This window comes from Stegodyphus dumicola, chromosome 5 (genome assembly GCF_044657685.1).
Source record: "Stegodyphus dumicola isolate Sdum_Otavi_A_Nest chromosome 5, ASM4465768v1".
Classification (NCBI taxonomy): domain Eukaryota; kingdom Metazoa; phylum Arthropoda; class Arachnida; order Araneae; family Eresidae; genus Stegodyphus; species Stegodyphus dumicola.
In genome coordinates this window covers 49,539,057-49,556,144 of record NC_140772.1, presented here as the reverse complement: position 1 = coordinate 49,556,144, position 17,088 = coordinate 49,539,057, and the positions used below count along the sequence as shown (strand labels likewise).

General features: G+C 31.6%; 1 protein-coding gene across 5 annotated transcripts in view; it reads right to left on the bottom strand.

The window, feature by feature from the left end:
• The window catches only part of LOC118198148 (uncharacterized), a 146,369-nt gene that overhangs the window by 98,522 nt on the left and 30,759 nt on the right, over positions 1 to 17,088 (bottom strand). For all 5 annotated transcript variants that reach the window (XR_015041113.1, XM_085816636.1, XM_085816632.1 and 2 more), the window contains exons 6-8: positions 14,917 to 16,676; positions 10,627 to 10,686; positions 1,168 to 5,094 (exon numbers count right to left, since the gene is read on the bottom strand). Coding sequence is in view for 4 of the 5 variants with exons in the window: in XM_085816636.1 (XP_085672762.1) it covers positions 1,168 to 5,094; positions 10,627 to 10,686; positions 14,917 to 16,676 (5,747 nt within the window). In the remaining variant the exon portion in view is untranslated. The remainder of the gene's footprint in view (positions 1 to 1,167; positions 5,095 to 10,626; positions 10,687 to 14,916; positions 16,677 to 17,088) is intronic.

Sequence of the window (17,088 nt, the reverse complement as noted above, 5' to 3'; positions counted from 1 at the left end):
TTCACCTCCCTCCCCAGGCTGAAAACCCCTGTGACAAAAGAAATATTGCCTAAATCAGTCCCTAATTAGCTCATCCAAACTTTGATGCTGAACCGCTGTTATACAATAAGAGTGTAATAAGACTCGTGGATTATCATATGTGTTATGACCATCGTAAACACCTCTAAATGAGAAGGTAGTCTCACCAGAAAACAGAACCACCCATGATGAAAAATTTAGAAAATTCAACACAGCATTTAACAAGCAAATTTCATAAGATAGCTGTAATCTCTAACCTCCAAAACCTGGATCTGCAGCAAGTGAAATGGATCTACTCATGACTTTATGTAAAATTCAATACAAACCTCCCTTGAAAGATAAAAATTAAATGAAAAAGCTTGGATAATTTTTATGGCCTGAACTCAATTTAGCATATAATCACTCCTTCCAATGTAGACCTGCATCTTGACAATTTTGCCCCTCCCCTCCCCGAGTACTTAATTTTAATTGTAAATATCACTAATTCAATAAATAACATAGCATGATCTCTAGTGTAGACATGTGAATGTTTGATGACTGAATATGTGTGTGTTGGAGAACTATTCATGATAGAATGCACCACAATTCAGCCATTTCTGCTCATTGCTGCTTGAGCAAGGTGCACGAGACCTCTCTGCAGTAATGTAACAATGCATCCTACTCGAATGACTATTGAAATACTATTACATCCTATTCAATTGATCATGAGTTATGTTGTCCATTCAATTTGGTTCCAAACATCACTTACTAACGTGACATTTCTGAATAAATGTTCTTAAGCTTTAATTTTAAAATTTGTATACATAATTCTGAAACCTCTATGTATGAGAAAATTTTTAAGCTTTGAAAGTATAATTATTTTTTATATTATCTATGTTTCTAATGACAGAAATATAGTGAAAAGATAATTATGTTAATTCAGAGCAAGAAATTAGAAGAAAACTGACTGCACAAATATTTATTTTAGTCTTAAAATTAAACTAGGTTTAATAACATAATTAAGTTGAAATGGACATTCTTCTCAAACTTGCAGTTTTAATAAGTTGATATTTTTTTTAACTTTGAAATTTCCATGCTTACTTAAAACTTAAATATACAATAAAATAAAATTTCAAAAGCATAGCTTCAGCTGTCTGAGGCTACAATTACCTTCATCACAAGAAGAAGTAGCGGCTGATGTACTATCTGATTCATTTGGTTTGTCCTTGAATCCGTCAGGAAATGCATTCATTGATGATGCCTCAAGTAACTTATTCTCACTATAAGTGTTACCTTTATCATGCTTTATCAGACTGGGTTCCTTAAGATATTCAGAGTTCTTAAATAATTCATTTCTGAAGCTGGAAGTCGGGATATTATATCGAATGTTTTTACCAAAAAAATGTTTTTTGCTCACTTGACGTAACATATTTTGATCTAAAAAATCAATATCATTATCAGACAAATCAGGTTTATCAATTCTGCTACTTTCGTAAGGCTGGGCAGATGGTGTAACTTCTGAAAACTGTTGATAATGCAAAACACAGGCATCACTTGAAATTTGTTTACTACTCCTGTTAGATGTTTTAATATCTTCAGGAGATGGTAAAGCACTTCGAAGATCATTTGTATTGACTTGTTTTTCGACAGATTCTATCTGATTAAAAAACTGAATATTTTCATACACAGGGCTACACTGTACCTTCTTTTCATCAATGAATTCAGGTGCATTTGGAATGCCTTCAAGAGACTGAGATAATCTCTTCTGCAATGGTAATTTTGGTTGAAATACAATATTCTCATAAACTGGTTCATCAGACTGATACTGACAAATGTTAAGATCTGGCGTGGAGGATCTGTGTTTAAAATATGACATCGTACTGCTTGATCTAGTTTTTTCTAATGTATGGCCAGCTTCATACTTGTTTTTCTCTGCATCTAAATATTTAGATTTAGAACACTGAAAAATATCAAGAGAACTTCTAATGTTACATTTGGTACCTTCACCCTTCCAATATTTTATTAACGGCTTTTCATTCTGTACAATCTTATCATCAGAAACATATTCTTTATTATTAATTTTATTAACTTTTCTTCCAACATCCCCTTTACAAAGACTAGATGGACTTTTGGATCGAATGTTGTTTAAAAGAGCAGGATTATTCTTCTGAGGACTAGTCTTATCAAAATATGGCATTTCATTTCTCCTCAAACATAGCTGTTCACTATGACCAAACAAATCAGAATAATAATAAGGAGCAGAATTAGGAGATTTTGAGGTTGATGACTTTTCATGCAAAGATCTTGTATCCTCTATTATGGATGGTATAATGTCAGGAGTGTAGGATGACTTATATGAAACACAAGAGGATTCAATCAGAGAATTATCATGGCACATTTCTTTAGTTTCTGTCTGTGGAGCACTTTCCAGTAAAGAAGCATCATCAGGAACATTAGAATTTATAGGTTTGGAAGTACTTGATGGCACAGAATTGAGATGTTTTGCATCTTTTCGTTCTATGATTTTACATATCTCAGAATCTTCTAGATTAAATGGCACAGGGAAAATTTTTGGCGCTTCAGGCTTTTTGCCTTTGGTATATACTCTCAATTTCCGAACATGAATTTTCTTTTCATCATCAGATGATTCTTTTTTCATTACCATCTGACCACAATTGAGTTCTAAAGCAGAACCAGAATTTGAACATGTTACGGCTTCATATGATGGTAATGGTTTAACTTGAGGTAAAATTTCATGCTCTTTTTGATATGAAACATTATTTGTTGATGAACTGTACTGATGGAAGTAATACAAATCAGAAGAATTAAGGTGATCTTCATGAGCAAACGTAGCAATTTCAGAGTTAAATGAAGATTTGCATGGAATTTCAGAATTATGTGGAATTTCAGAATTAAATGATGAATTACATGGTATTGCTGAATTAAATGATGAATTACACCCAGGCTTCATTTCAATATTTCTCTCATTTTCTATAGGAAACTGATCTAATACAGAAGACTGATATGAAGACAAAGGGGCATTGGCAGTTGTATCAAAATCTCTGCTAGCCTCATCATCTGCATCTGAAGCATCACTGTCTTTCATTTCTTGTAACTGTAATAAATCAGGAACAGAAACACTGAGCTGCATTTCTTCATAATGATGCATATTTCGTCGAGAAGCATTATTCTTGTTACTCCTCAGATAATCTCTATTATCAACTTCACTACTTCTCCCAACAGCTGTCACATTTGAACAAGAAAGACTGCTCATTAAAACAAAATTGGTTTCTTGCACAGAATTATGAGTGTATTCACTTTTCATACTTCGAGATCCACTAGAAGATCCATATCTATGCATTGGTTTTTCATATATATTTTCAGTCAAAGAATCATCTGAACTGCTGGACTTCATGTGGTACTGAAATTGCTTTGTCTTCTGTTTTTCATAAACATCATGTAAGAAACTTTGCGGAGGAGAAAATGGTTCATTATACACATGTTCTTCACCTTCAGATGTATTTTTCAATTTAGGATCACTAGCAGAGCTTGAACATAGCTTACTGCTACTCATAGTTACATATTCTGGTTCTTTTAAAACCTTTATACCACACATTGGCAAGTATTCAGCTTCTCCATTTTCAAGAGATTCAGTGGCAGTGTCATTCACATGAGATTCTGTAACTCTTTTATTGATCTTTTTCAAATAAGTTTTTTGGCTAGTCATTTTGGAAGTATCATCATTGAATGCAAGAAAATATTCCTTCATATTATTAGTATGGATTACAGGTTCTCTTGAAGGAGGCTTATATTTTTCTTTGCCTGAATCGGCAGTTTTCCTTAAATCAGCCAAAACGGAAGACAATGGTGAGAGTAAAATTGGTGCTGATTTCATTGTTAAATCATCAGAGCTCTCATCTGTCCCTTCCATAGCCACTGCTTCTGAATCACTGTGTAAAATTCGTCTATTTGATCTCATGCGATTTGTTTTAAGTCTACTTCTTTTGCCAAGACCCCTACTAATAAAAGCTTCCTTTTGTACTGGAGTGTCTGATGGAAGAGAAGAACTAGTAACATTTCCAGCACTCATGTTCTTATTACTTTTAAGAGCATAATCTACAGTTTCAAACTTTTTGATACGATCCTGTACAATATTTGGAGGCGGAGCTTCTCTTTTGCGCAAAAGTTGTCCTCTCATTTCTTCATAACTTAAACTTTTCTTTTCTGTTTCACACACAACTCCTGCTACGGTGAAATCTTGGATTAATTTTGGTTCCGTGATTTTTTCTGGAGGATTGAAATCAAGAGAATTACTGCAAGGGTTTTTATCATTTAAGTGCGTTGATTGAAAACTGCTTTTAGCATTTGGTGCATTTGTTTTATTGACTAGCTTGCAAGAAGGTGCAGGAAGGGGAATTCCCACATCTTTATCAAGATTTGACAAATTTTTCTTATCTTTACCATATGCAGTGTGCCATGGGAAATTTGCATATGGTTGTGTTCTACTGGCAGGAAGAATGTCTTTTGATTCTGTATGCTGCTCAGATGCATTATGTTTATTTTTCATTCTTGTAGATGCATAGTATATTTGGGAAGCACGATAATAGTCCTCTCTTTTTATGTCAAATTCAGCCTCATCCTCATACATAAATCTTGAATCTATGTCTTTACATTTCTGTTGCTGATACAGTTGAGCTTCAGATTGTTGGTGTCCAACAGATTGATCCAGATCTACTTTATTAAAATTGCTGGAAGTATTTGAACATGATGTTAGTTCAGGATGTTTCATAATAGGTTGAATAACTTTAGCGTTCTGTTGATCATCAAAATGCAAATTTTTGGAAACTTGTTCTAATGGTTTTAATACAGCATGATTTATTTCTGATGGATTTTTATAAAGAGCATTTGCAGAATACATTTTCTGTGAGGAATCTGCCTGAAGTTCTCCAAAGAATGCACCAATATTTACATAATCAGGTGAAGAAGAATGGTATCTATCTGTCAGAAGTTGATCTTCACAACTAGCATATATATCACTTTTCTGTTCCTTAGAAGTTTTAGCACTTGGATTCAAGTCACATTCTTCTGTTATGCCATCTTGAAATATGAAATAAAAAATCATTATTTTACATCTCAGTTTTTTAATTTAGACTTGGAGAAATATTTTAGTTTTGCCATCCAACACCAGATATATGCACAAATTAAACATGCTCCAAATGTTGAAAGCACTTGAATTAATGAAGCAAATGGTTAGTCAGGTATCACAGTTAGTCAGCAGATAAAGAGTTCCAATGGAATATTCTGTACCGCTTGCAACATTCTGGCACAATACTTTACACCTTGAGCCAGCAATTGTTGTTAGTGGGCACTGCTGTCTTTGGTTATACTGAAGTAGTTTTCTCATAAAAAGTTTTAAAGTATCATCTTAACATCATGCACAAAGTATTAAGAAAGGAATGCAGTTGAAATGTTAGAATTCACAAAGTATTGTTAATAGGTAATCTCAGGTTAAATAATAATCAAGGAAGGCTTAAATGCAGTGTTATTTAATTTTTAAAAAATCCCCATTCACCAAACATATACAGCATGAACAAACTTCAAAAAAAATTTGTAAATTATTATACTAATTTTAATAAAATGTTTAACAATTTAGTGTTTGTACTTTTTGGCTAAAAAAATAAAACATAATGCTTTACTTATTTATATAAAACATTTACATAACTGAAATAAATGATTATTTGTGCTTTGCAATGTGAATGGAAGTACAATTATTCCAAACGTGTTATATTTATTACTTTGCAGTATGAAAGAACATACAGTGTATCACAATTTAAATAAAAATAATAGCTTAGTGTTGGGAAACAAACAAACAAAAAAAAAAAAAAAAAAAAGATGACTTAGTTCTGCACTTTCTATAGAGTATTCTATCTCTATCCTATTAGCAAATGAATATTTAAATGGGAATTATTGACAAATTATAAAAAAATTAAGTTATAATGTAGTGCAAAACTGTGAATCCTTAAATTAAAATCAAAACATTTTTCATTTGTTTTGACCTCTTTAAATTTTTAGATTAACATAATTATTACAAATTATAATTACTTTTCTAATTTTATCTGCTGACTGCAGTCAATTGTTTCATTTCAGTTGAATATCAAACCATTATAAAAGTAAGACGGGAAAAAAGTTTTCAAGCAAAGATCGAGTTGCAATTTTCCAGTACTTGATGCATCAAAAGAAAAATGAACAGTTGCAGAAAAGTGGAATTATGTTTGCTGCAAAAACAGTTCAAGTGCAACAAAATGACCATATCAAGAATTTGAAAACATGCTTCCAAAAATGATTGTCAAGATGAATCTTATGCTAACATTGATTCTTTGAAAAAACTAAACTGTGGACATAATGCAAAGATTATGGAGAAAAACTTGAAATCCTCTTAGCAAAGGAGACACCATACAAGCAGTAAACATAACTTTTAAAAATATTTCTCATGAAATACTGGATAATACATTTCTTGCACTTGAGCAAGTTAAGCTAAAAGCAATGAAGAATAATGGCTCTAATAATTTTAAGTCTACACATACAGGGAAAGCAAATCGTCACAGCCAAGAGATCTTACCTAAAATGTAGTAACAAAATTATTAAAAAATCCAGAAACTATGTGAACACTCAAAATAAAATTTAGGATTATTTTTTTTAATTTATTGTGTACACTAATTTAATTTTTTGATAATAAATGTTTCATTCTATACTCATTTTCTTTTGCTTCTATTATTATGAGACAAATTAAGTTCATCAACTGCTGCTATTATTATGGGACAGAGTGAGTATGAAAGAACGAAGCAGCATATTAAAAAAAATAAAGCACAAAAATATAACTAAAAAATTCATATTTTAACTTCCAGTAACAGAACTGAATACAGAACCACAGAATACAATCAGACTATCAAATGTATACTGATAGATCAAAATATAAGTTTGAATAAAGAATCACCTATAATATTTCCTAAACTGATTTAAACAGCTGACAAATATTCTAAATTATTCAACCTAACTACAGAACCATAAGAATAAAATGTTAATAATAAGATTATTTTATTTAATGAGCAACTTTTAATAAGCAAAAGAAGTGCCTTCTGTTCAACTATATAGAGTTCTTAATAAAAGGATCTTTTACATCCTTCTTGCGTTCTGTTATTTATCTAGGCAGGATGATAAGTTGCTTACATCTATTGGAGAGTATCAACTTTTTGTATGCAACCTAAAAGAGTAAAACTCTCCAAAGTGAGTGATTTTGGCATGTGAAAATGCTACAGAAACATATAGATGTAGTTTCTGGAATAAAAAAAAATCATGACTTTGGGAGTTTAAAAAAGTGAAGATTATCATTACCATCTATCAAGCAAATAAGCATGGATAACACAAATATTAATGAATGTAAAATAATTTCGTAACCAAGGTTCAGCAACATTTAAAATCGTTAGTTTAGTGGATGCTGCAAACATTGTTTCAATTAGAGACAGCTTCTCAGCTCATAAATTTTAAGGTTAGCATAACATCTTCACCTTTTTTCTTCAAGCTGTACGTCTATCACTCATCCAATGGATATCAGATGCATACATTGAAATGCAGATAAAATGTAGTCTTTTCAAATTTAATCTAAACTTCAAAAGTGAGCAAGATAACCATCCAAAAATTTAACAAAACATTATATATATAGTACAGTACTACAAGGTCATGGGAGCACATGTACATCTGCAAATATTTTTATAAAATATTTAATATAAAATTGTGTCAAGCTACCATATTTCATAATGGTAATGATGATAACAACCATAAATTGAAGATTTTCGGAAAGTAAAAGACATAAATTTTCTGATTAATGGAATACATGAAGAAATAAAGAGAAATGCTGATAACTGAAGACTTCCACTGCAAATGCTCCAATCATTAATGATTTAATGGATGCTGAAATCTGGAGTATGGCACTAATATTTTCTGGATTTCTATAGAAAAGTGATATAGAGGTTGTTAAGAATGAAAAGATTCCAATTCCTAATTTAGTTCCAATTCTCGATACAGCAAATACATGACTTGGGAAATAGAATTCTGCAAATAAGTTATGACTCTTTATAAAATTACAGAGAAATTATTAACACAAAAAAAAAAAAAAAAAAAAAAAAAAAAAAAAAAAAAGTTGTTTACACAATTTCAACAAAAGAAATGTTCAACAAAACAAACCTTAGTAAAAAATTCTGCTTCTCTTAAAATCATAACTGCTTCATTATTTCACAAGTGGTCTTTTCATGCCTTTAATTTTAAAGATTTTATGATTTATTTACTAAATTTTAACTGACAATATGAAATTCGAAAATTTCCAAAATTATTGAAGCCTGGATGATTCTGGCTCTTCGACTTTGTACTACATGAAATGTTATACATTAAAATGTTAATTTACAATGACTTTTTGTTTTGGACATTTGTATTTTTAAAATTCTTTTGTATAGAAGTTGTACTAAACATTCAAACACATACTATATACATATATTATTTTTTTTTTCAAATATGTTACTTTTTCTCTATTTTAAACTTTACTTGTCTCAGGATAAATATCATCAAAAAGTGTTTATCAGTAACTCACATATTAATTTGGGCACTTCAAATTTTTGTTGAAGTGTTTTGGTAGACATTATTTTATGTTATAATTTTTTGTTTTAAATGAAAATACATCACAATAATATTGAATTTTCAAAATTTGTAGAGTTTGGAAGAATTTAGAATTTTTTTATTGTTCACCAAAATATATTAACGGTTTCATTATCTTAAGTTAACTTGGCAAGACACTATAAATTAACAACCAATTAATCTAGAAATTTACCAATTCATGTTTTTAAAATATTTCAAATATATATTTAAAAAATCCTTAATGTAAAGACCTATTTTTGCTGTAGCAAAATGATGGAAGTTTTGTGATCTGGAAATGCACTAGAGCATGAACCACATTCCCAGATAACACCAAAGAATTGCAGATTTATTCTATGAAATATCTAACAAGACCCAAAAAATTAGTAATGTAAACATTCAGCAAATTTAGAATAACAGTTTGGAATAAATGTTAACCCCGAAGTTCTCAGAAGAGTCACTTATGGTACATGAATACAGTGGGTGAAGGAAATTCTTTTTCAACAAGAAAACAAGGAAAATATGCCTGAGGCATTCACAAAATTTAAAGTAAAGAAATTTTAATCTTACTGACTACTCTTATTTTAATCTTACTGATTATTTATTATATTTGCAAAAATGTCAAAATTTAATATATTTGGATCTGACAGACAAATTAATAGATGGCAAAAATCAAATTAAGAGTTGAATTTATAAAAGAGAGCAACACACGAGAGTAAAGGCATAATGGTTTGGGGATGTTTCACTGCCTCTGAAATAGAAAATTAAGTGTTTATACAAAATAATATGATTTATATAAATAATCTTAATGAAAATGCGAAAGCATCCATAAGAAATCTTGGAATGCAAAATACGTTCAAGTTCTTTAAGGATAACAATTTTAAACATACAACCCTAAATGTTTATTCGTGACTGTTACACAACTGTCCTGAAGTTAACCAAACTTCTCTACATTCTGTGTACTTAAATCTTGGAGTAAACTGGAGAAAAAATAAGAAAAGATAATATTTTTTGAAGGCTCTGATAGAAGCAATTCTTATCTAGGAATGGAACAAACGGAATGTTCTTATATGAAATAATTAGTTGAATCTATGGTATGAAGCTTAAAGATATGCAACAAAATATAGAATATCCCATTATTATTATTTTTTTTGTTAAATATAAAGTGTTTACTTAAAGGTCCAAAAACTCGTACAAGTTCTATTTAAGAACATTTTCAAAAGAAGCAAGCTATCAATATTACATGTTAAAGAAAAATAGTCATTTTGCTAACATTTAGTAACAGATATCCGAAAAGAAAACAGAAAAACACAAGTGTCAGAAAACAAATGTGAGACACAGTATTTATGAGATAAAACTATAAAATTAATACTAATCTAAAAGATGTTTTCAAATTCACTAGCTCTTTAAGCTTTCACTAAATTCTTGTTTCTAACTCTTGTTTTTAAATTCTTGTTTATTTAATAACACAATTTACTGCACATCATTTCTTAAATATATGAACAAGAAAACTACAGTCAAAAAGTTAAAAATTCTATATTTGAATTCTTCTGACTTCAACTTTAAACCAAAGATGGCACAATACAATACAGTAAATCAAACTTGATGCTGCAGTTTTTTTCTACTATGCCGTTATAAAATTTAACTCAAAAGATATTATAATTTTTTCCACAGAATACATTTTTAAAACATCACTCAAAAAGGAAAATCTGGAACAGAGAACTTTCATGAAAAATGGTACAAAAGATATTACGATGAATGCACCAAAACAGAATGTAAGAAATAAAGAATAATAAAATATGCTTTTTTTTTTTAATCAAGGACCATAAATTTTAATGGAAACCTGGTGTCTAAAATCAGTTAAAATTTTTGGCACTAATCATCACATATTAAAATCTAAATTTGTATCTTTTAAAAAATTTTAAAATGTTATAAGCAATGGCTTACCTTCATCATCAGATGAATAAGCAGTAGCCTGTAATTCAACAGCAGAAGAATTACTTGTATCTGAAAATAGTAAAAATGTTAATTAAATGCAGAAACTTATAATACATATGTATAATATGTCATCTACCTGGCTATACAATGCCAAAAATACTATGCGACCAATTCTTGCAAGCGTTTTGGAGCTCTAGAATCTAAATCTGGAATTTTTTTTTAAAAAGTTGAAATTATTATTTCCTTTCTCAAATATTCTCTCTTTTTGGAGGGGGGGATATGAGAAGATCAAGATAGTTTCTTTACTTATTTAAGTGACAATTTCAAACATAAGATACAAATAATGGAACCTATGTGGGGATCAATAAAATACTGAAGTTGCATTCTTGCATGTTAAGAGTTTCTATGGAGGCCAAAACAAGCTGCAGAGTATACCAATATTACACTCCATTTTCAATAAGACCATCAAACTATATTTGCCAAAAATTTATATATATATACACACATATCTATAAACAGATTTTATCACCAAGGCATATCTATAAACAGACTTGCACCAAGGCACAGTACTAGAAAATCACCAAGTACCATACTAGATAATAACGCAAAATGTAATTATAATTTTGCCATCCTGTTGCAATACATAATTATAACAATTTCATAATTAATTATAATATATAAATATAACAATTCATATTTGATTATACTTTTAACTTGCCATAGTTTACATGACTATAAACACACTTTGTTGCAAAAAATTACACGCACCCATCTGCATTGTGAAACGATACAATGTGTATCTGAAGTGTGCATCTGGTAAAATGTAAAACGGCAGGTGTGACGAGTGATAAGCATTTACAACTACACTTACAGCTTGGATACACAGCACTGTAAAGAAAGATGCACTTGATGGCTCTACAAACAGTTGTCAGGCTTTGAAATGGGTTGCATCACACAAGTAAAAGAGGGCAGTTTGTCGAACAGGTGGATCAGAAAGCAAATTGGTCAAAGCAATATGGAAATCTGATCTTCAGCGACAAATTATGCTTTTCTCTCAATGCTGATGACCACTGCGTCCATGTCTGGAGACAGAGGTGGACAATCCAGGGTACCATTTTGTTACCGAGTGGCACACAACCAAAATACAAGGTGTCACAGTCTCGGGAATGATCAGCTGGGATAGTCGCTCATCATTAGTCATGCTGTAAGGTACTCTGACTACTCACAGATACATTTACAACACTTTGCAGCTGATAGTACTGACTATGGTAGCACGTCGTCCAGATTCAGCTTTCCAGCAGGACAATGCTCGGCCACAAACAGCACAACTTTCCCAACAATGTCTTCAATGTTTTAATGCGCTCGACTGCAGGCAAGTCTCCAGACCTGTCATCTATCGAGTATGTGAGGGAGATGTTGGGAATGCAAATTCCAGCCGAGTATAAATATATCCCATCCATTTGTGGCACAATCTGTAGTATAGGGTCATTGGGCAACACCAGCAGACTCCATGCCAACCGAGTATTGCTTGTATAGCTGCCTGGGGTGGCTTTACCACCTATTGATTTTCACATTCTCTGTACTGCTACTTGTACATAAAATTTTTTTCACCCCAGTTTTTATTCATTTATTTATCTACTCGAATACTATACTACTGCCAGGTTTCATAGTTGTGGCTCAATTCTTTTTGGGTGCATATATCTTTTGCAACACAGTGTATATATATATATATATAAAATCACAGACATGATGTAACAGATTAAAATTCTATATATATCAAAACTATTCTAATCAGAATTTCAAATTTGAAACAAAATCAATAACTACAAGGAAGTGAATATAATATTGCTGCATTATTTTTTTCCTTTGGTATGTTCGTACGTTACAGGGTTCGTGCAGATTTGGAGTGAATAACGACAACACTTGATGAAGTATCGAAACACACTTTATTTGGCCAATATTAATCAGGACAGCTCCAAAGTCATGTTTTACAGTTGTCGAAGATCTACTATACACTCACTGGAACAATCAGCGACACAGCCTTCAGGTTATCAGGATATAACAGCAGAAACAACTTCACTGCAAAGCACCAGAGTACTCTCCACGCTACAACTCACGACGCACTCGACAATACACAGAGCACAGCTCCAGACTCCTTGGTCCAGTCCTTCCCAGAGCTTAACACACTCTCTCGACGATACACTAAGAGACTCTTCGATGCACTCGATGACCCACTCGGCACTCACTGACTGAATGTCAACTCGATTGACTCCACACAGACTAACTAACTCGAGACACTAACTATCTGCACCAGCAGGGTTTATATAGTTTTTGGCTTGTGTTCGAGAACATTCTGGGCTAAACCGGTAAGAATTTATTCCAGAAGGTTCTCCATCCGTCCATGGCATATTGCTAAATGTGGCAACCCTGGCTTCACTTACCATTTTATGGCAACCTTACACCTGCTTTGCGGGGAAGCTTATCTCATAATACAACAAATCTCCACTGTGGCTTAGAATGAGCTGTAGCTTGACAGCACTGATGCCAGCAAATGCTCAAATGTCTGCTGCTGTGATGCAACAGAGACATACGGTGAATATTGCAGTGTTCCCTTTGAGTGGCATCACGTATGCAGCTGGACCCCGGCCATTTGAAATAGTACCGTTCCACGAGTATTGTTGTCAACATACATGCACAGTGGATACACAAGTCTCTGTAATAACGTGAAAAAAATCCACCTTCTTACAGCCTTGTTACATGGCCTCATTCAAACCCAGTATGCTGCTGAATGGACTTCTTCATCTCCTTAAAGGGCCTTTATTATCTAAATTTGTATATTTAGTCTCTATTTTCATAAACTTAGACTCATTAAGGTGACATTTATATTATTAAAGATAGTAAGGAATCAAAATATCTTAAATTATAAGCTAATATATACCGTGTGACAAAAAAACCTCATGACCAGATTAAGCCGGTCATGGTGCTCAGAGGGTTAAAAAACATCAGAGCACAAAGTTAGCAGTGGTTCCAAAGAAATACAATGATTTTCCACTAGCAAGCAATTTCTAGAGTCAATTACAATTTGTAACAAGAAAAAAGTATACGGAATGTAAAAACTAACAACATAGCTGCCAACCTTGAAATATGAAAAACAGCAGTTTCCAGGAGTTTTGCACACTGCATGCTATCACCACTTCAAAAGAACTCTAAAGTGGATTAAATTTGCTTTATAATGCATGACTCAAGTTATTCAACTATTTTTAACCTGATTCTGATGAAAATATATTAATATTTAACTATATACCCTAAATTCTATGATTTGGGGTTAATTTCATTTTGTAATTTTCTTACACCTTTAAACTGAGGAAATCCTAAGGAAGATTTAAATACAACTGAAAATAAAATTAATGACTAATGTACAAATTATTGAGTAGTTAAACTTAATAATGTAACACATATTGATATAAAACAAAATTAAATACAAATATTAACTGATTAAATATTAGTTGAATCTTCATATGAATATATACAGATATTTATAACAGATTAAGACAATTCAGATGAAATAAAATTTAACAAGAAAATTAATGCTGAAAATCACTAGAGGTAGGAGACTGAAACTTGCAAAATATAAGTTTCATAAGTCAATAAATTTCAATTATTGCTGGAAAACACTTTCAAAAGTAAAGGCTAAAATCAAATACTGGAAGATTTTGTGATGTACTGGTTGATCCAGAGACCTAATGAAAAATCTGGAGTCCTACAGTTTTGGGGAGAGTTGAGACCTGTGTAACACCAAGTTGGCAGGTGAATGAGAAAGTGCACTGCTGATTTTTTTTCTGCAGAAGTTTGGAAAACCAGAAAGAACTAAATATTCTTTTATGGTTCAGCAGTCTATTACAATTTAATGAGCTTGGTCAATGACAATTAAAATCAAGGCACTTAATTTAAAGAAACACAGATTTAAAAATTCTATAATTTTAAATTTTAGACTACCTAGGAAAATAAATGTGCCGAACAAGTGCACTTAGATGAACAATCTTTTATTATTTTTACAAAAATGGAAGTTCAGAAGTACGATGATTAAAGTAATTAAACAATGAAACTTATATTCAGTATTTAATTATAAATCATTTCAATATTTATCAGTACAGAATCAAACTCCGTCACTGAAAGTATTTAATATAATTGTTTTTACCACATAGCTAGTATTAATTTTTTTTTTAAATTTCAATACACTCAAAAACTTCTTAAATGTTTTAACACTATTTTTTTAAATAATGAAAGGTGAAAACTTACCTAGCATTTCTTGAGAATTATTGAACTTTTTATACTCATCTTTAACAGATAACTGTTCAGATGAATTACATCCATCTTGTGTACTCAAGTCTTGACTTTCATTGCCAATATCACTTACATTATGCATTGTGCTAAAGGAATGCATTTGAGGAGGGTAATGGCTGTTTTGGAGTGTTTTAGATATATTACAACTGCTAAATGAATTGTCATCATATGAAAATAATATTTCATTGTTTTCAGAGTCAACACAATACATCAAATTTTCTTGACAAATGTTTTCAGTCATACAAACACGTGAGTCATTCATACTCAAGTTAGAATTAGTCTGTACAGGTTTAGAAACTGTATAATAGTCTCCTTGACTTTCATAGTCAAAACTGGGCACTTTTGAATCACAGACCTGTTGATTTTGATACTGTTTTCCTGACATATAATTATTATACACTTTACAAGCATATGGCTGAGAATTTGGCTCTGGGGAAGAATAACTATACTTATTATGACCAGATAAAGCATATTTACGTAATTCTGCCTCATGAGATTCCAACTCCTTCCTAACTTGCTTCTGATATTGATTCTGCATACCAGTTTTTAACGGGGAATTCATTGGAGAACTTGTATCAGATGATGAATTTGACTGCAAATGATTTCTTTTAGAAAGAGGAGATTGTAGCATTCTTTGCTTCCACTCAAGTAACCTCTGCATAGACTCTTCACGCGACTTTCTTGATTTGGATTGGCTGGTCTGTATATTAGAATTTTGAGGGTAAGATGATTGGGTAGTTTGGGGGCAAACATCAGGCTGTTCGTTCATAATACTTTTTGCTCGATAAGATGATGGCATGTAATCCTTATTCCTAAAATAACTATTGCCTACATAATGGATGTTAAGTTTCTGATCAGACGTAGAAATACAAGTTTCTTGTGCAGGTACACGAGAGTAACGAGGTTTAAGTAAATTCTTATTAGCATATAAGTTATCAGCTTGAACCCTGACAGCCTTCCGATAATCATCAAAATCTTCCTCTTCAGAATCCACATATCGATTATAACATTCTAGGCTAGATTTTGGTCTCTGAGGCTGCAAATTTTCACAACACTTAACAGTATCAGGGGGTACGTGGCACTCTGAGTCCCGTTCCAAGAAATCTGCAGAATGAGGTCTAGGTGGTTGATTTTTGTACACATCAGAAAAATGTTCAACACCTGCATTTTGAGCAAAAGCATGATCGATGTTTTTTGGGGCAGATCTATAATCCATATCCTGGTTTGGTGGATGTGATACATTTGTTTCCATAGGAAGATATGTTTTAGCATTTTGGTTCTGATGACCAGAGTGTATTCTACTGCTCTGCATTTCACAATGATATTGTGATGAAGACATGCTATCTCGTGTGTCATAGCACTCATTAGGATATATGGGAAAACCTTCAGACTGAGTTAGCCGCTTTGGCTTTGGAGGAGCATTTGCATACAAAGGCTGTCGTCTAGGAGCATCATGTGGAGTGCAAGATGCTTTGTACAAATGAGATGGAATACTTTTAAATGTATTTGGATACTTATCATCACTTCCAAGGTACACTTCTCCCATTCTATCACCACAACTGTTTGATCTTTGCTTTAAAGGTTCATGAATAAAACTTGGGTCATACGTAGAGTTTAATTTGTGGCTAGTGTAACGTCTGGAGCGATATGAAGAAAATCCTGATTCTTCATCATCATTGCTAGCAGAGCTAAAAGTAGCATCAAAATTTTCTGATCTGCAATAGATGAAAAAATAAAATAAATGTTTTAAAATACACCTTATATAATTTCTTAATATGATTAAGTATACAAATAAAATATACCAATATACACGTTGCAAGAACTTTTTTTTTTTTTTTTTTTTGCGATACACTAATATCTAGAATTATTTTTCAATAAATGAAACTTCTGAAATTCTTAAAATTTTTGAATAAAACTGAATGAACTTATAGCATTACAACATATAAACACAAAAAACTGAATACAGCAGTACCCTGATATACATCATTATTTTGTTCCAAATATGTGGATGTATAATACTAAATGAAATTTTTCAATAAAAAAAAGTAATTAGTCTGTTCTTATAAAATAATTCTATTCTTGTTTTAATATTGTTTAATACTAAAATACAAATACAGTGGTTGAAAC